Source organism: Tenrec ecaudatus, chromosome 6 (genome assembly GCF_050624435.1).
Source record: "Tenrec ecaudatus isolate mTenEca1 chromosome 6, mTenEca1.hap1, whole genome shotgun sequence".
Taxonomy (NCBI): Eukaryota; Metazoa; Chordata; class Mammalia; order Afrosoricida; family Tenrecidae; genus Tenrec; species Tenrec ecaudatus.
Window position 1 is genome coordinate 143,001,266 of NC_134535.1, and position 21,387 is coordinate 143,022,652.

Genomic DNA, 21,387 nt, shown 5'->3' on the forward strand with positions numbered 1-21,387 from the left:
TGTGTGTTTTCAGGGTTCCATTATTAATGAAAATGGTGAAAAGTTTCAATGTTCTGTTCTTTTATAGAGATCCTGAATGTTGATGATCATTTGCTCGATCAGTCGCAACATGAAAGGAATGTGGAGAGGACTGAACAATTCTATAAATTTAATACATTGGAAAATATTCTTCATCATAAAAACAATTTTCCTCTAAAGGAAAATTATGAGCTATTTGGCACACATGAAAAAATAGTAAAACCAGATTTAATCCTTCCAGTATTAAATCAAAAGAGTAGTAACAAAGTAAAGGAGTCAATTTTGCTCCATGAAGATGAGAAAACTTTTTTCATTCTTGAAGAAGACCAATTTTGTACTGAAATGAAATTCTCTACGTGTGAAAAATCCAGTAGCATGAAGTCACAACACATTCAGCATCAGGAATCTGACAAATTTGAGAAACCAGACGCAGGTGATAAATGTGGGAAAACCTTCATCAAGCAATCTTTTCTCTGTGAGGATCAGATCATTCATGTACTAGATAAAACCTGCAGTCAGTGCGGGCAAGAATTCGACAAAGTATTTGAACTCACTGCACATTATCGAGCAGCTCATATAGGACAAAAATCATTTAAATGCTTGGAATGTGGCAAAGCTTATCACAATAAATCATATCTCCAGGAACATCAGAAAACTCATGTGGCAGGGACCCCCTGTGTATGCAGTGAATGTGGGAAAGGCTTCCCCAGCTACAGTGATCTCACTGCTCATCAGCAAACTCATACTGGAGAAAAACCCCATGTACGTGCTGAGTGTGGTAAAGCTTTCAGCCGGAAGCAATGCCTTACAGCACATCAGACATTTCACACAGGAAAGAAACTCCACATATGTGGTGAATGTGGAAAAGCCTTTAGCTGGAAGAATGTTCTCACTGTTCATCAGCGAACTCATACTGGAGAGAAACCCCATGTGTGTGGTGAATGTGGGAAAGCCTTTATCAAGAAGCATGCTCTCACTGTGCATCAGCGAACTCATACTGGAGAAAAACCTTATATATGTGTTGAGTGTGGTAAAGCTTTCAGCCGGAAGCGATGCCTTATAGCACATCAGACATTTCACACAGGAAAGAAACCCCATGTATGTGGTGAATGTGGAAAAGCCTTTATCAGGAAGACTGTTCTCACTGATCATCAGCGAACTCATTCTGGGGAGAAACCCCATGTGTGTGGTGAATGTGGAAAAGCCTTTATCAGGAAGCATGCTCTCACTGTGCATCAGAGAACCCATACTGGAGAGAAACCCCATGTATGTGGTGAATGTGGAAAAGCCTTTACCTGGAAGGCTGCTCTCACTGTTCATCAGCGAACTCATACTGGAGAGAAACCCCATGTGTGCTTTGAATGTGGAAAAGCTTTTATTACGAAGAATGAACTCACTGCTCATCAGCGAACTCATACTGGGGAGAAACCTTATGTATGCAGTGAGTGTGGGAAAGCTTTCAGCTGGAAGCGATCCCTTACAGCACATCAGACATTTCACACAGGAATGAAACCCCATGTATGTGGTGAATGTGGAAAAGCCTTTAGCTGGAAGAATGTTCTCACTGTTCATCAGCGAACTCATACTGGAGAGAAACCCCATGTATGTGGTGAATGTGAAAAGGCTTTTATCACGAAGAATGCTCTCACTGTTCATCAGCGCATTCATACTGGGGATAAACCCCATGTGTGTGGTGAATGTGGCAAAGGCTTTATTTGGAAGAACGAACTCACTGTTCATCAGCGAACTCACACTGGAGAAAAACCCCATGTGTGCTTTGAATGTGGAAAAGCTTTTATCACGAAGAATGAACTCACTGCTCATCAGCGAATTCATACTGGAGAGAAACCTTATGTATGCGGTGAGTGTGGGAAAGCTTTCAGCTGGAAGCGATCCCTTACAGCACATCAGACATTTCACACAGGAATGAAACCCCATGTATGTGGTGAATGTGGAAAAGCCTTTATCACAAAGAACGGACTCACTGTCCATCTGCGAACTCATACTGGAGAGAAACCCCATGTATGTGGTGAATGCGGAAAAACCTTTATCAGGAAGAATACTCTCACTGCTCATCAGCGCATTCATACTGGGGAGAAACCCCATGTATGTGGTGAATGTGGAAAAGCCTTTACTTGGAAGCATGCACTCACGGTTCATCAGCGAACTCATACTGGAGAGAAGCCCTATGTGTGTGGTGAATGTGGAAAAGCCTTTATCAGGAAGAATAAACTCACTGTGCATCAGCGAACTCATACTGGAAAGAACCCCCATGTAAATGGTGAATGTGGAATATCCTTTACCTGGAATAATGAGTTCACTATCCAGTGAACTCATACTGGAGAGAAAACCCATGTATGTGGGAAGTGTTAAAAAGCCTTTATCAGGAAAAAAGACCTTGCTGTTCTTCAGCAAACTCATATTTGAGAGAAACCCCATGTATGTGATGAATATGTCAAAGACTTCATTCAGACATCACATCTCAAAACTCCTCTGCACTCATACTGGAAAAAACCATTATGTTTGTGGTGAGTGTGGTAAAGCTTTCAGTCAGAAACCATGCTTCTGAACACAGTAGACATTTCACATAGGAAAGAAGCCCTTTGCATGAATTAACTGGAAACTTGTATCTTAAAGTCAAGTATTATTCAACATGAGACAATTCGTAATGAGAAAACCTTTCAATGGGGTGAGAGAGTGTAACAAAGCTTTCAAAACAAAGGAAGAGGCCTAGGGTTTGGCCAGGGCTGTGCGTGGGACCAGACAATTGTGACTTCTTATGTGCCTACCCATGCTCTGAATTACTGTCCCTCTACTGACATTGCCCACGGGTGTGGGGAGAGGGACGTCCAGACCTCCCCAGGGTGCATAGGCACCTCATTGCTCTTCCAACTTTGAGTGCCCGAAAGAGAGCTGGACCTGGTGTTTCTGGATCACAGCTATACCAAGCAGTAGAGTGCCCACCCATATGCCAGTAGTGCCTGCCCCATCTGCATGCTCTTTGTTACCCTCCAGAGAGAGCACAAAAGTAACAAAATAAGAATGAAGAAAATAGAAGATGTTTAGGAACAATTAGTCCAGACGATGAATGGACCACAGCGAACCTCAGCTTCCATGACCCTGAGACCAGCAGAAGTAGATAGTGCCCAGCTTCTACTGCTAATTACTCTGAAGGGGATCACAAAAGAGTGTCCTGATTAAATGGGAGCACAAAGTGCAACAAAACCCCAAATCATAAAACAGACTAGGCTTACTGGTCTGATGGATACTTGCAATCCCAACTATGGCCTTCATTAACAATTCACTCCCTGAACTATACTCTCTTCTTTGACTCTGCTTTCAGCCAAAAAAAATATGCAGGCTGAAGGGAAGAATAACATCCGAGAGGTATACACTCCTCAGAATAACGAAGCATACAAAATGAGGACAGTGTTTGCTAATGACACTGGCATGTGTCAGACACATACAGTGATCTTATGCAGCAGGAAAGCCCTCACTACAGTGACTTTGCATATGCCTTCTCTGGCTTCTCTCGTGTGTCAGTAAACCCCAGATAAAAGCTCTTGAAAGCAAGAAGGGACAAGAAAGAAGGATGAATAATGAAAAGCACAGGGAGGGCGCAAGTGGGAAGAGTGCTGGGGAACTGCAATCAATGTATGAATTGGTGAATGAAAAACCAATTTACTTTGTTAAATTTTAAATCAGTAAATTTTTCCCCCAAAACGGAAAGCTTATGTGTCAGTGATTACATGTTAGGAGAGTTACCATGTAATTGTAATGAGTTTTACCTGTGTTTCTAAGTTTTCTTAACATAAACACAAAAAGGAAAATTTAAATTCAGTCAAGGTGGGAAAGCTGTCCTCAGGGAGTCATGTGTCATTACATACAGTGATCTATGCAGAAGGAAAGCCCTGACAATGTAGTGACTTTGCATATGCCTTCTCTGGCTTCTCTCATGTCAATAAACCCCAGTGGGATCCAATGTAACTAATATAGTTCTGGTGGGACGGCCTTTGGCCAGAAAGGAGTTAAAGTGACAGAAGACTTGTACAGCAGAGAAACCATATGAATACAGTGAATGTGGCAGTACGTATGTATTGACGTATAGAATTACATTTTATGTTCCGCAAAGCCCATAGGATAAGCTGTGATGCACTAATTGGAAAGGAGGACTGAACAAAATGTCTTCCTCATTGTATGACTACACTGTATACTGCGGGAAATCATATGAATACAGAGCCTAGGAAAGCCTGATAGGCTCATCCTGTCTGTATAAACACTGATATCAAGAGAAATCTGATTGTACATGTGATGTCCCTTTTGACCCATGTTAACGTACTTTCAGTCTTTAAAAAAGTGAAGAAAAAAATACTCTGACCCTAGACCAGGAATGTGAATGACTTTGCTATGTTGTGCAGAGTGCGTTGGAAAGTGAAGTGTTGCAGATGCAGTTAGGTTAAAATATATCCCTTTATCCTTTGAGCTCCTTTTTGACGCATTTTAAATCATGTAGTTTTTAATATTCCTCTTTGGAGATTGAATTTTATCTTTTAATTTGTTATTGATGGTGTTTTGTTTTTTTAATTTTATTGGGGGCTTATACAACTGTTATCCCAATCCATACACCGCTTAAATCAAGCATGTTTGTACATATATTGCCTTCATTGTTTTCTAGCCATTTACTTTCTATTGAGCCCTTGGTATCAGCTCCTCTTGAAGTGAGACAGCGGTCGGTGTGAGATAAAAATAATAGCAATGTACAATCTTTCATGGGCTTCTGAGTGGGGAAGGTGGGAAGAGGAAAAAATGATGTGTTTTTTTAATATACATACTTTCTCTGCATATCAAATCCATGATACCTAATAATGGTATTGCTGGATCATATGGGATTTTAATTTCTGGTTACTTAAATAACCCCCTATCATTTTCTACAGTGGCTGTATGTATTTATATGTCCACCAGCAGTATATCCATGTTCTAATCGCTCCATATCCTTTCCAGCATTTGTTGTTTTCTGTTTCTTTGATTTGACCTGACATTGTGGGAGCAAAGTGGTATCTCATTGTGGATTTAATTTGCATCTCCCTGAAGGCTAGTGATTGTGAGCATTTGTTGATGTGTTACTCTTCTGCACTCACTTCATTTTTGCTGAACTGTCTGTTTATATCTTTTTCCCATTTCTTGATTAGGGCTCTTGTTATTTTCTTACTGAGATGTAGAGTTCTGTATATTTTCGGAATTAGCCCTTTGTCCGATGTGTCATTGATAAAATTGTTCCCCATTCTGTGGGCTCCTGCATTCTTTCGACGTGCGTAAGTGATGTTATGTCAGCATGTCCAGATCGTCTATCTTGTCTTTACTGAATGTGCTTCCTCCGTTATATTAGGTAGTCTCTCTGTGCCCAGCAATAGGGTTGTTCTGTGGTGTATGGTGTCGCTATGGGTTGTTGCCAACAAACATCTGTCCTAGAAGAAATAGGACCAGAATGCTCCTTTGAGGAAATGGTAGCAAGACTTGTCTTACATATTTTGGATATATTGTGTTGTATGTCATGAGAAATTAATAACCACTATAATGCCATTTTATGTTCAAATTGGGTGTCTTTATTCTAGCTGGGGGCCATTGGGAGGATTCAAGTCTTTGAGAAATTCCCCGAGGTCCAAAATAATATGTATGCAGGCTGGGTTTATAAGAACAAAACCCGAAGCTGGTCTGGTAATCAGGAGGGTATTACATTATTTTCAGTGGGTAAGCAGGGAAGAATTGAGGCCTCAGCATTCCTTTCAGCAAGTAGTTTACAGAGAGGGTAAGATAAGCATTCATCTTTTCCTAACTTTGGGAGGCAGGAGGGAATGGGGTAAACTGCAAAACTAACAAGGGTTGGTTTTGGGACCTGACCTTTGTCTCTTTCAAGACTTAGGACCCTTTGAGGGACCTCACTAGGGGTGTGTAGAGGATACAAAGGCTTATCTTTTGATTCTGCAGGTGTTAATGGGGCATTTGCTTCCTGCAAGTGTTTAACATGAGGCAGGGGAAGGTCTGACTCCTTGGGAAGTGCAGAGTAAACTGCCTTAGGGACTGGCTCCTGCAGATCTGGGGTAGGAAATACACTACCCTTGTTTTCAACAAAGGCCCTGAGTGGGAATTTTCTAACATCACCTGCAGTCCTGCCTGCTTGGCATGCTTTTTTAACCATGCTGGAGGTCCGGAAGAAGATTTAGAATGGGGTGCGTAACAAAGGACACTTTCCAAGAACAGGAGGATATTGACATTGGATAACACACTGTGAAGGGGAAAAATCAGCTGTGGGGTAGAAAGAGGTTACATACTTTAGCGATGAAAGAGGCCTGGACAGCATTTTAAAAACTAAAATGGGACCACACGAGTCAAGCTTGGGAGAGGTTCATACTGCACTGCACTGCTAACAAAATGACTGGTGATTCAGACTTACCCAGAATGCTTTGGACATCAGACTCAGTGAATTACTTCTCCAAGGTCTCAGTTTTTAACCTAGAAATGCAGTTCTACTCTGTGCACAATGGGTCAGAGTGAATCAGTCACCCCCATGGATTCTAAAAGAGTACTAGATTGGTTTGGTTTGTTTAATTGCTATGATCATGTAGAAACCCCCTGGCAGCATGGTGGGTAGGACGTTGACCACCTGAAATTCAACTTCTAGGGAGAATGATTAAAGGTTCTGCCTTCAAAAGATTTATAATCCAGCAGACCCTACAGTGCCCCTGTGAGTTGGAATTGACTCGGTGACGGTGCTTATGGCCTAATTGTCCGATTTGAGTCAAAGAGCGTGTTCCTCCTATTTGTGGAGCTGGCTTAACAGCCCCAAACTGAAAATAGTTCACAGGAAAGGAAAGCTTCCTTTTCTTTTCCCCCACTAAGTTTTAACCACTAAGAAAAAAAGACAGCAAACAAATTGTCAAAGTCATTCGCTCTGTCCTGGGTTTCTGACATTTTCAGGATGTGGGTTCTCACTGTGTTTCTTGCATAGTCATAGGTGGCAGTGTCCTCAGACTGCAGGCTGATAGTCTGAACATAGGCGGCGCTGCCTGAGATGACCCTGGACAGGACATTTCCTTCTGTAAAGTCCTCGAGGAGATGGATTGATACAGGGACTGCAACAGCAGGCTCAAACAGCAGCTATTGTTATGATGATTCCGTGTAATCAACCAACCGTTGGGTGCCCTGTGGTCACTTCTGATTCACTGTGAGCCTGCCTACAGTAGAAGTAAGCACTGCCTGGTCCTGTCCCCTCCTCTCCAATGTCATAGTAGAGCCCATGGCTTCAGCCATGAGTCAGTCCATCTCAATGAGTCTTTCTCAAATTCCTTCTCTTTTTGTGGTGTAGGACTAGGCAATATTTGCTACTATTGTGCATATGATTGTTCTGAAACAATAATGGGATGATTAACTTGTATTGATCTACAGTGAGAATGAAATTTTGTAAATTTCAAGGTACACTTTTACTTTGGAAGTCTTTAAAAGACAAATTTAATTATATTTCTCTTAATACTGTTTGCTATCTATCTTATTAAAATTACATTTCATGATTATGTCACCATTTTCCTCTTGGCTTGTTTTTATTATTTAGCAAATGGGTTTTTTAGGTTTGTGTAGTCAGGTAGGTTTATAGTATATTTTAAAGGTTTCATTCACACTCTCATCTCCCCATCACTGACTCACATAAAATTTTGCATAGAAATATATATATTTATTAAATAATCCTTGCATTTAATTCCTCGTGTACCCTAAACTGTTTTACTAATATCCTTAGGAAATTTCTCCTTAGAAAATACAATTAATATAAGATGCTTTATGGAATGAAGTTATGGAATTTTTATAACTGTCCACATTGCTCAAAAGCAGATAGATTGGGTGTGGATGTCCCCTAAAAGGGCCAGCTAATGCTGAGAATCTTCTCTTCTTTATGTGACTTTTAGTTATTAAGATCTGGAACCCGCTATCAATTTATTAAACAAAGACCTTGTGAAGCTGGCCTAAGGCTTGAAAAATGCTATTCTCTATATTTGCTGATGGATAACAGATGTTTCCCAGGGTTATCCTGAAACCGGAGTTCATGTAAAATATCTATAAATGACTTCTCAAAGTACATTTCAAAGCCAATGGTATGAATTCTGTACCCATTTTGATATCCAACATGACACAATAGATACTCTATTTTGCAATACCGTGGCCTCACTCAGATACCTTCTGAATCAGAAATGTTCTTTCTTCCTATGACTTGGAGAGACTGAAATGGTCGTACCACTGCAAGGGGGAAAAAAATCTTAGATTTCAGGTGGTGGTAATTTACTAAAACATTTCAGATTTGTATAAAGTAAAATAAATTGGTTTCTGAGTATGGCAAAAGGTGATAGCTTACTGTCTACAATATATTTCACATGCCCCGCCACCACCACAAAAAGAAGAAAACGTAAGGCGGGTACCACGAGGGCCCACATCTCCACGTCATTATTGCTAGATTACAGAAACAGGTAGATTAAAAAGATTCTAAATTTCATTTTCTCATGCAGGAAAAAGAACCAGGAGGATCTCTGGTCAAATGACAGTCCCCTGGTCTCTTTGTTCTCACAGATATATGTTAAAGCAATAATCCAGGATGACAAACCCCACTAGATATTTAACAGAGGATGCCAGTGGCTAAAGAGAGAAAACCCCATCAAAAGTCACAGTTTCAAAAAATCAGAAAGCAGCAAGTGTTGGAGGGGCTATGGGGAAATAGGAACTCTCGTCCACTGCTGGTGGACCTGTAATTATGTACAGCCACTATGGAAATCTTTCTGGTGATATCAAAAACAGATGGAAATCCAGCTACCATATGATTCAGCAATCCCCCTACTGGGCATATACCCAGAAGAGGCAAGAAACAAACCACGGCCAGACATCTGTGCTCTGCTGTTCATTGCAGCACAGTTCCCAATTGCAAGGAGTTGGAAGCAACCCACATTTCCATCAACCGATGAATGGATTAAAAACAGTGGTACATACATACAGTGGAGAACTACGCATCGCTAAAAAGCAAGCAGTGATGCAAGTATGAAGCCCATCGCTGCATGGAAGAACTGGAGGAAATCATGAAAAGCGAAGTAAGCCAAGCACAAAAGGACAAGTACAACATGAATCTGCTGAGGTAAGCTTTAAAAAATGCAAAAGGGGCATAGGGAAAAAGCTACTGTCTACAAACATTCCCGGGGCAAGGACCGGGTAATATGGCAGGGGCCAGACCAAATCCAGGAATGCATAGCATAGACAACTGAAAAGGGGGGGAAAGGAAAAATAAGAAGAAATGGGTAGCGGGGGCACGGGGCACTAACCCACCCAAGGGGGGGGGTGTTATTATATCTCCACAGAGAGAGAGGGACCAGACTTCAACCCAGTGCTCCAAGATGTGAATGTAACATGCCGGCATGGAGTAGGGAACTAGTGGAGAGGTGTGAGGGGCCGGCCCCAATCCCAACGTGGACACCTGCCCCTCCCCCCAGAAGAATTTATTTCAAAGGATGGCATTGAAGCTGAACTCCGGGAGAGGGACATATTGGGTCAGAGCACACAAGAGTAGATGAAGGGGGAGGAGGAGAGTGGAGCACATCCTGGCCCACCAGGCCGTGAGGACGATGACCCCAATTAGAGCAGCCAGTCCACAGAGAGAACGGCGTGGCCGGCCCTACTATGAAACATGACGTCCCTCACTGACCCATGGCCCTGCGGGAATTGCATCCGATCTGATCCCGCCACACTGAGGCAAAGCACTAAAGGGGTGCAACTGAACAGCAAGGGAACAGAGTGGCGAGGTCTCCAGGGAATTCTGAAGGTGGGCTTTGGGGCCAGGGCATAGTGCCCCAACAGACTGGACTGGAAAACACTCCTAAAGACCAACAACAACACAAAAGTCACAGTTCCATCAATTAGTTCAATCATTCATGCTACACCCAGACCTCATTTTCCCTCTAGAAAATTAAGTAAAGAAGAATGGGTTATTTGAGCCTCTTTCATTTCTCCCGAGTTTTGTTTGTGAGGAACCCAGGTATCCGTAGTTCTCCAAATTAACCGCATTGACTGTGTGCCCATGTTGTTCATTTTCCTTAGGAAATGTATAGAATCCTTCCTACCACCAAGGTTGTGTTTGCTAGCTAATGATTTTTTACCAACATTTGCATTGCATTCGCAAGTAATTACTAATGACACTTGATACCACATATGTATTAGACCCAGTTGACACTTGATAGCACATATGTATCAGGCCAGATTGACTAAGAGACAAATGCAGGGACATTCGTGTAAAAAGAGCTTTATATGAATGTGAAATTGTATATCATGAAAACATCCCAGCCCAGACCAGCTAAAGTCCTTACGTCCGATATTAGTCTATAAGTCCCTCTTTGGACTCACAAAGCCACATTAAATGATGCAGAATACAGGAATATCACAGGCTGGTGGGTGAAAAGTCCTGTGGATGCAATGGTGGAGGACGCATCTCCAGGGCTCTGGCAGCAACCAGGGTCCGACAGCAGGAAGGTGAAGGAAGATGGGGCTTTCATCTTCAGTTAGAGCTTCAGAAACTCACAAGAGTCTACCCTGCCCTGTAGATTTCCCTTAGAGCTGACCTTGAATTTGAACTTCTAGTCTTCATATTTTCAACAAAATATATTTCTATTCTTAAATACTCTCTACTTGTGATACCAAATTGCAGTAACTTTCAGAAACAGCATTTATGAAAATGTTCATTTTATGAAAAAGATTCACAGTTCTCTAAATGTCAACATAAAAAAATAAATTTATTTTACCTTCATCACAATACTAGCAAATTAGAAATGCATTCATTTCTACACTGCAAAGGATGGAATATTGTGAACAGACACCACCCACTGGGACTGCCTGACCACCCACACACCTTCAGCTCCCTGGACTCACAAATTTACCACTATCTATAGGGAATAAGTTTCCCATTTTTCTCACTTATTTTGTGGTCTATAATGGTATTTTACTTTTGTGCCATGTTTTAACCCTTCTAGAAGCACCAACTTTTAGGGGTTTTACTCTCTTTTCCTTTGTTTGAATTTAAGACAAAGTAGTACAGTCCCCGAGGAGAGGATGTTTGGTTTGAAACAGTGACCTTGTGGTTAGAAGCCCAATACTTAGTTTTCAACAACACCATGCCTCTTTATATCTCGGCCCCATGGGGCCTATTTCACAGGTTATTATGTTACTTTCATGCACACTCCAGGTTTATTTATGTAATGAATGTCATATTTTCTATATTTTAAACTAAGTTGAAACGAAGAAAAAAATGAAAATCCTGCAGATCACATGACATAATTTTGGAAGACCAGCCAATTTTATGCAAATACCTTTTACAGGAGTAGTGCAAGCTGGTCCTATAAGGTCACTTTGGGTTGAAAATTAACTCGATGTCAGTGAGAGTTTCAGGTTACAATTTAGGAGGCACTAGTACACTTCCTCTGCTTGTAAATAGAGATTTCCCCCGACTCTTTGAGAGCTGTGGGAACAAAACCAGCTCAAAACATAGCAGAAAGCCCAATCTGTGCTCAGCTGTGCACCTGCTCCTGGATCCTGGGCCTGTGCTGTTTGTCTTGAGCGCCCCCTGCAGGTCTGAACGCCCTGTACAGTCCAGCCCCCACCCCACCCCAAGCTGTCCTACAGGATAGTTTATATGAGGGCCACACTGACTTCCCGCTCTGTGTCCACTTGCACAATAATACATAGATGTGTCCTCAGTGCTCACAGAGGTCAGGTGTAGAGGGAACTGTTTTTGGAAGGGTCAAAGTCACTACTACAGTGACTTAGGAGATTCCCATCTACCATGGCCTCTTACTAAGTGCTGCTTGATCCAGTCAATCCAAAATACCCTCTCCCTGACACTGACCCCATGGTAGGACCAGCACCTTCAGGAAGAAGGGTAGGAAGGAGGCAGACAATTCTGAATCGCAGTTGTGCTAGCTCTGCAAGCGCTGGAGTCTCTTCTGTGGAGGCCACATTCTACCAGGAAACAGTGCCAAGTATTTCCCTGCGCTTGTAACTGGGGAATTAAGGTCTGGGATCCTGAACAGTCTCCTAATGCCACGGTGCCACCAGATTTCTATAAAACTGTTTCCAAAATCAAGTTGAATGTACGCAGGTGAATCAAGTAAGACAGCAAAGAAGTGAACACACATGATGACAATGGCTACTTATTAGGAAGAATTTCTAATAAAATGGGGTGGCCTTGGTGAGAGAAAGGCCAGAAATTTGAGCTGACGGGTTTGTTTTTTTCCTGTTAGGGCAATGCACCTGCTCCTTCTTCAAGGACAGCAAGGGCCAAACTCGGAGAATTTCATTAAGAAACCGTACCGCCTCTGCTCTATAGGCCTGCTATTATTCATATGTCACAGACTGTGCTACTCCAGAGAACCCAATCCAATAAGAATCCTCAGTGCTCCCAAGTGGGGAGACGTCTCCCTATCATGTCAGTGGCCTGTGTTCTTGTTCTCATGTTCTCATTCTCCGGAAGACAGCTAACAGGGTGTCTTCTGATGCTCAGATGCCTCTCAGACTTCTGTGCAGCTGCATCAGGCTGAAGGTTTCTGCCTCTCTTAGGAAGGGGTTCTCTCACTATGTCCCATGCACAGTAATACATGGCCGTGTCTGAGCCCTTCAGGCTCCTCCACTGCAGGAACATGGTGCTGATGGAGTTGTCTGTGGAGATGGTGACTTTTCCTTGGAAGGATGGGTTGTACCTGGTATCAGTCACCAGGATAAATCCTTCCTATCCATTCCAAGCCCTTGCCAGGGGTCTGCCTAATCCAGTTGATCCACTTTCCCATAAAGCTGGACTCAGATGTCTTACAGGTGATCCTCAAAGACTCCCCAAGTCTCTTCACCCCTTCCCCAGACTGTCCCAGCTACATCTGAGCACAGACACCTGTCGAGATAGGATTCAGAGATCCAAGTTTCCCTCTTCACGCAGACCCCAACCCCCACCACCACCACCACCCCTTGCCCTCCCTTTAATTCATCTCAAACCCTGTAGAGGTCATGACCAGGGAGAAGAACAACGAGGAGAACTAGGGTGGCAGACTCCACCTTGCAAGGAAGATGGAAAGGAATCACACAGTGGTCCCCATATGGGTGATAAGGGCGCTTCCCCTGTGGAGGCAGCTTGGGGGTCTAAAATGGATGTCTTCCACTTTGCATATTTCTGCCATGTCCTCCATGTCAGACTCCTCCAGCCTCATAACCCTGGAATCCCAAGGGAGGGGCATAATGTGATCCTAATAACATAACACACACACACACACACAGCGAGGCACTTGCACCTTGACCCTGAAGAGTATTGAATTGTGGCTCTTGACTTAGTGCACACTCAGGGAGAGTGATTTGAAACCGGTGTGAGGCTATAGTCCAAGTAGCCTTGGGGCCTTCACAAATGGCCCCTCCTTAATGTCCGTGGGGAATTCGGTCCAGGATAGAAAGCACCTCTGTCTTTTTAGCGAAGATTTTGAAAATCTGATCTCCTAGATGACTCCTTCTCAATAAGCTCTCAGGTATGTCCTAGCGCCCAGGTCTGCCCTGTGCTTCTTGCTGCCTGAGGAGAGGAAACAATCTCAGGGGATGTCAGCTTTACTCGGAGTGTCAGACAAATCTGCTGATTAAAGCCAAAGATGAGTGTGTCACTCTGAATACTCATGGTCAATCTGGCCCTTGTTACTGTCTCTCTGACCGTTCATAAGAGAAGTTAAAAGTCCTACATAGAGAACATTTCACCTTCATCGGTTTCATAATCTGTCCCTAAATATTTCTATGAGCTATCTGGACCTTAACTAAAAAAAAACAAAATGTTAACTTTTTCTTCGCTCTCTCTCTCTCTGAGGAGACCTTGGGGTTCAGGGCATAGTCTCAGGGAACACCAAGAACCATTGACATAACATAGTCCACAAAGACACTGTTCCATGGGTTTTGAGAGCAGTGACTGGGGTCTTTAAACCACCTGTTGTGCAACTGTTTGCCTCTCCCTTTCTAGAGTGATGATCATTGAGGACACATGGAAACAAGTTGTCCAATGCTGTAACGAAGCGTGGATCTGAGTCTCCAGAATGCTAAGGCCAGAAGACTAGGTGGTGTCCTCCTATCTACCCACTTCTTTAGAAGGGATAGCATTAGAAAGTTGGGTAGAGTGGGGAAGAAAGTGAAACCAACATGAAAAAGATAAGGAAAATAATAGACTTATTGGTTGGACGGATATGCTTGTGAAAGCCCTCAGACTATGATTGTTAGCCTCACTTCATGTCTGGGACTGAATTCACCCTTGAAAACACTTCCAGCCAAGCAATAGGCAAGTCTACAAGGAAACAATAGTATTGGGGAGATACAATTACCTTAGACTATTCAAACTTCTGCGGTCAAAAGGGCAACATTTATCCAGGGGAAAAGTCAGGATGTTCAGAAAGAAAAAGTGATTTTAACAGGAGAAACAGTGTGGGGAATTGGATAAAAGATGTTTCCTTGTGTGTATTGCAGTCAGTGAAATGAAACAAAAGAGTATGAATTATTGAATGGACATTAATCTCACTAAACCTTCACTCAATCCACAAGAAGAACTAAAGAGAAAATAAAATCAAAACATATTCCCTTCAGTTGTGCACTCTGGGTCTCCCAAGAAACAAACAAGGACCCAGAGAATGTGTCCTAGTTCTATGTCTCATTTTCCTCCCTCTGTTCTCTGTGATCAACGTTTATGCTAAAAACATCTAAATCCTGAGTATCAGGGGCAGGAAGAGGACTCAAAGCATGAGATAGGGGGGGTCCCCATACTCTGCTAGGAAACCTATGTCTTCCTCCCCATGTACTGACTCTTGAATCAGGGTCATGTGCCTGTTTGTCCTGAGGTCCTGTGCCATAGGTCCCAATCTTCCCTTCGTGGTGGTTACAATCTGGTCTCACATAGCTTCCCTGACCTACTTTTGTCTGCATCACCACAGGCATAAAATGAGTGGTATGTTCCTGTTGTGGGGACTCAGGTACTTGAGATGATCTCTTGAAGAGTGAGTCGTTTTTTTAACATTCATGTACAATAACTTACTTCTGATGAAACACCTCACATTTTAGTTTGTACATTTAGTTTCCAATTTATCCCAAGATAGACAAGAGTATTGTCTGAACACCATCTACCTAGACATGGCCCAAACCCCTAAGCCTGAAATCACAATGACATTGGAGTCGATGAACAAGTCTCTCTCGCACTTGCTTGCTCGTTCTCTCTCTCTCTCGCTCTCTCTCTCTCTCTCTCTCATACACACACATACACACACACATCCATCTATACATTTTCCTATCTCTGCTATCTATCATAAATCTATTCATTGATCTACCAATCTACTGGACTATCAATTTGGCTATCATCTATTTTCTCTACATATCATGGCTATATCTTGACTCTCTCTGCCATTTGTCTTTATTTCTATTACCTATGTTTCTGTTTCTATTTCCATCCCTTTCAAACTTAACTTTATTTATGAAATTCATTCCAGCTTAATGGGAGCAAATATGTTTTGTTCTTGGTGGAGTGTGCTATAGATTGATCATTGGTTCTAGTTTGCTAGACCCATTTAATTGTTTGTTTACTTAATTAATTCTTGATATCCTCATGGACCTTCTATTTGAATGTTAAGTCCATAATTTAAAATGTTGACTTGAAGTACTCCACTATTTGGCCAAGCTATGCTGTTACTTATTTAAAATATTATCAAGAATTTGTTTGATATATTTTGGAGGAATAATGTTATATTCCCACCACTTGTATATCAGTTTATCATACTATGGTGGCTTGTGTATTGTGGTGATGATAGAAGTTATATCACTGGAATATCAAATGCCAGCTCGCCCCCAAAGTGAACAGATTTCAGCAAAGCTTCTAGACTAAGAACAGAAAATGCAGAAGGACCCCACCCTCCTCTTCAGAGGAAGAAGCTGCTAGAGCCTTGTGCATAACTTTGAAGCATTGTCAAATGCTGACGCCTAAGCAAAGGAGGTAAAACACTGTTGAAGATACTGCCAGAGGAGGAACTCTCAGGTTCGAGGGCACTCAAAATGTGACTGAAGAGGAGCTGAAATCATCTTGATTTCCATGATGACGCGATTTGGGTAAAGCCTCTGGGAGTGGAGCCATTAGGATCTTCAGTTGCTGATGGGGCATGACTTAATTAAGGTGAAGAGAAACAGCTACAAAAATCTTCTAAGGTTTAGGACTTGGAATTTGCATACTATGAATTTAGGAAAATTGGAAGGGGTCAAAAATGAAATGGAATGCATTAGGATCAGTATTCTAGGAATTACTGTGCTTAATTGGACTGGTTGTTACTGGCCAATTTGAATCAGGAAACCTTAGGATTTACTATGCTGGGAATAACACAATCAAAAAATGGCATGACATTCATTGTCAGAAAGGATCTTGCTAAATACATCATGAAATACAGTACTGTCTGTGATAAGATTAAATCTGCCTTCAAGGAAATCCAAACTTACAACTATTATTAAACATTACTTGAACAATATATTTGCTGCCACGTTTAACATACAAATATGTGAGGCATAACACTAACAATTAAAAAATAGAGTTTTATTTGATGCTTCTTCCCTGCTTTCTGTTGTTGAAATTTCAATGATATTATTGTACATCCCACATCCAATAGGTCCAATTTTACATCTTCCCTATATGTTAATATTGTATTCTTATGTCATAAAAATAGCGAAATTCCTTTGGGGAAACAGTGTGCTGGAGATGCATCCACAGACCACAACAGGAAACCAGCCGTGAAACTGTCCATCTGTACTTGCCTCTGGGGTGTATCCTGTGATCTGTGGGTCCTGAGCACCTCCTGCACGGCAGCTCTCTGCCAGCAGGGAGTTTTGTGTCTGGGATCACACTGACTCCCCTCTCACTCTCTTTCTCACAGAGTAATAGATGGACTTGTCTTCCATTTTCTAACCATCCATTTGCAGTTACACTGTGTTCTTGTCATTGTCTCTGGAAATGGTGAATCGACCCTTCACGGAGTCTGCACAGTTCTTAGTACTGAGATGGAAGTCTTTACACAGAGAGATGAGAAGGCTACATACAAAAGTGTCCTCAGATTTAGACTGCTAATCTGTAGGTAAGCTGTGATGACTAAGGCATCCAAGGAGAAGACAGAGTCCTGTGTGAAGCTCTGATCATATGCTGACTTCCCAGTGTAGGTGTTGATCCAGCCCATCCGCTGAAGGCCTTTTCCTGGTGCTTGTCACACTCAATTCATACTGTAGTTGGGGAAGTTGTAACCAGAAGTACTGCAGGACACTTTTACCTACTCTCCTGGCTTCTTCACCTTGACCCCAGACTGCACTAACTGCCTCTGGGCACACACACCTGGGAGGAAGTGAACCAGAAGGTATAGGTTATGGAGTTGCCACCGTATTCTCTCCAGCCTCGTGTGTTACCTTACTTAGGCTGACTGCCAGTAGGAAAATGAAGCTCCAAAAATCATATCATTGTGCGCACACCTCCATGATATGTTCGCTGAAGACAAATGGGTGCATAGGCAAATGTGGCAAAGAAAGCTGACGGTGCTATCCAAAGATATAGCGTCTGGGTCTTAAAGGCTTGAAGATAAACAAGCGGCCATCTGGCTAAGAAGCAACAAAGCCCACATGGAAGAAGCACACCAGCCTGTGCAATCACGAGGTGTCAAAGGAATCAGGTATCAGGTATCATCAGAAGAAAAAAATCTTACCATAGTGAATGGAGGGGGAGTGCAGAGTGGAGACCCAAAGCCCATTTGTAGGCCACTGGAGATCCCCTTGCAGAAGGGTCTCGGGGAGGAGATGAGCCAGTCAGGGTGCAATGTAGCAACAATGAAAACAACAACTTTCCTCTAGTTCCTAAATGCTTCCCTGCCCCCCACCCCCCACCATCATGATCCGAATTCTAACTTGTAAGTCTGGCTAGACCAGAGGATGTACACTGGTACAGATAGGAAATAGAAACACAGGGAATCCAGGGCGGATGATCCCTTCAGGACCAGTGGTATGAGTGGCGATACTGGGAACGTAGAGGGAGGGTAGGTTGGAAAGGGGGAACCAATTACAAGCATCTACATGTGACCCCCTCCCTGAGGTACAGACAACAGAAAAGTGGGTGAAGGGAAACATCTGACAGGGCAAGATATGACAAAATAATAATTTATAAATTATCAAGAGTTCATGAGGGAGGTGGGAGTGGGGAGGGAGGGGAAAAATGAGGACCTGATGCCAGGGGCTTAAGTGGAGAGCAAATGTTTTGAGAATGATGAGGGCAATGAATGTACAAATGTGCTTTACACAATTGATGTATTTATGGATTGTGATAAGAGTTGTATGAGCCCCTAATAAAATGATTTTTTTAAAGGAAAAGAAAATGAAGCTCCATAGTCATCCCATGAATGAGAGTGTACTTTGGTGTCAGTGGTTTAGGTGCAATGTCCTTGCTTAATGCTGCATCAGGGGCTATGGCTTCAGCCTTCAACTCTCTTTGGCACTTGTATGTACATATAATTCACATTCACGAATGCATTTCTGGTCTACATCAGGTATAAGTAATAGGAAGCCTAAATACTAGACAATACACTTAGGGATAGCTGAGCTTCACATCTCAAGTATATTCTGGAATCCTGGTGGCTAATAATGGCTGTACCTCATTAAGCAGGCTGACAGCTGGTCATGACTGGTACAGATATTATCCACTTACACACACTCTTACAATTACACTACATAGGTGAGATGTGACAAAATCAACTTCTCAAGCACTAATATTGACCTTTCAAGGGGGCCATTTCTCTGTGTCTGTGATGAGGTGTAGTGATTTCTCACAGATTACCTGGAGGGAGGGGGAAATCTTACTAATTTTACTGTATCCACCTCACTCTTACTCTTTATATAATGTGTGTGTTTTCATAAATAGCAATCTATATCTTCCATGAACTTATATTTTCATGTTCATTTAAAAGAATTTAAATAAAAATATCATCTAACTGGGCATAAATTTTGCTCATTTTCTCTACTAACATAAAAACCAGCCCACAAAGCACAACATAAGTAAAATTGAAAAGAGCCAATTGAATAATATAGAAATATATAAACCCCAAAAAACATGTAAAACAAAGCAATACAATCTTTAAAATATAAGGGAATATTATTTTTATCACCATAAGTCTGATATTATTCTCCAAATAAATTCAGTTACTTTACAAGATATATTAAAAACTCACCCATCAGAGAACAGAAGTGAATTGGCATGTCAAAATGACACCCAAAATCTAGAGAGTAGTATATTCAGAGAGGCACAACAGCAGTCTTCTTGCTTGGATCATGTATTTGGGGGGGGGGGGAACAAGTAAATTAAAATGTGATACATTTCTAGAGGTGCAGTGTTGATTACTGTGACAATGAGAAACTACTGGGGGAGTCATTATGGAGCCCCACGTTCTGTGTGCCTTAACTGAAACTCCTCCAGATTCTCAAGTAAGCATTCCGAACACTAAATTAGCCTTCATTTTTCTGACACTGGAAATGAGAACTGTCCTTAATTCAAAATATGTCTAACCAGAGGAAGATCACTTTCATTGACTTTTTATAGCTGGAGAGAAAATATTTCCTCTATCAACCACACACCCTTTGATACCTAAGTAGGGTGCACAGTGATCACGAACAAAAAAGTTCAAAGGTAAAGAATAGGGATGCTGCAATGAAGGAAAGGACATTGACAGAGGAAAATATAAATATACCGCAGGCATGAAGATCAGAGCCCCACTACCCAGGTCCTATATATGATGCAGACTCAATCAGAAGTTCCCACAGAAAACTCTCTGTCCTTTCACTTTATCACCATCAAAAGTGAGATACAGTATAATAATTGTGGATTACAATTTTGAAAGGGAAGAATCTGCTCCTCTAAGGAGAAAAAGCTAATGAGATATACCAAACAATATTTTCAAGCTCTTGCCAGATTAGCATAAATCCTCACAACACTTAGCTCTGAGAAAAAGCATGATATAGTTTCTTCCTTGAAAAATAGTAAGATCAAGTGGGTGAACAAGTAAATGTGGTGAAGAAAGCTGATGATGCCCGGCTATCAAAAGAGATAGTGACTGGGGTCTTAAAGGCTTAAAGATAAACAAGCAGCCATCTAGCTCAGAAGCAACAAAGTCCACATGGAAGAACACACCAGCCTGTGTGATCGAGTGGTCCCGAAAGGATCAGTTATCGGGCATCAAAGAACAAAAAATCATATCATTGACTGCACACCTCCATGATAGGATCGCTGAAGACAAATGGGTGCATAAGCAAATGTGGTGAAGAAAGCTGATAGTGCCCGGCTATCAAAAGAGATAGTGTCTGGGGTCTTAAAGGCTTGAAGGTGAACAAGCTGCCATCTAGCTCAGAAGCAAAAAGCCCACATGGAAGAAGCACACCAGCCAGTGTTATCACGAGGTGCCAACGGGACCAGGTATAAGGCATCATGCAAAAAAAAAATAGATATATATGTATATGTATATATATGTGTGTGTGTATATATACCATATTGAATGAAGGGGGAAGTGCAGAGTGGAGACTCAAGGCCCAAGTGTCGGCCACTGGAGATCCCCTCAAACAGGGGTTTAGGAGAGGTGATGGGTCAGTCAGGGTGCGAGGTAGTACCCATGAAGAATGTTAGAGAGCGAGACCCTCACTCAGACCACTCACTGAAACAGAGATGGAAACAGTAAAGCTTTATTCAGACAGATTCGAATCTGGGCCCTCACCAGCAACTGAGGCAGGCTCAGTCTGTAAGGCGAGAGCCCCGAACAGCTTCAAAGGGAAGTTATTATACATCCTTGTGGGGCGTCTTGCCAAGCAAGGGGAGGGGGAAGGCAAGTTCTTGTGTGAAACTGGCAAAGCATTCTCAGAAAAGTGAAACAAAACAGTTTTTAAGTCTAATAAAGTAAGTTCTACATTTAAGATCAGTTTGTCCCCAGTGGTCTGCCAAACGATGCTAGGCTGCTTCTTGGAGCATAAACATTCTGAGCTGGGCTACACCTGTTTCAGGCTGCAATTTTAAAATGTTTCTATTTCTGACTGGGGGGGGGGGGTGGGGTTGGGGGGGTGGGGGGTGGTAACCTGCCTGTTACTGTTACAGGGCATCCATTCCTGACCGGGCGGGAGAGTGAGCTGCCTGTTATTGTTACAGGGCACAGTGTCACAAAGAACACAGCTTTCCCCCAGATCCTGGATGCTTCCTCCCCCCAACTACCATGATCCGAATTCTACCTTGCAGGACTGGATAGGGCA

At 42.3% G+C, this 21,387-nt stretch overlaps 1 protein-coding gene across 4 annotated transcripts in view; it reads left to right on the forward strand.

Annotated features, from left to right (window-relative positions):
• The window catches only part of LOC142450415 (uncharacterized), a 28,136-nt gene extending 20,573 nt beyond the window's left edge, over nt 1-7,563 (forward strand). For all 4 annotated transcript variants that reach the window (XM_075552305.1, XM_075552304.1, XM_075552306.1 and 1 more), the window contains one exon: nt 68-7,563. In XM_075552305.1, the coding sequence (XP_075408420.1) occupies nt 68-2,349 (2,282 nt within the window). In that variant the 3' untranslated portion in view covers nt 2,350-7,563. The remainder of the gene's footprint in view (nt 1-67) is intronic.
• Nucleotides 7,564-21,387: the final 13,824 nt, after the last annotated feature.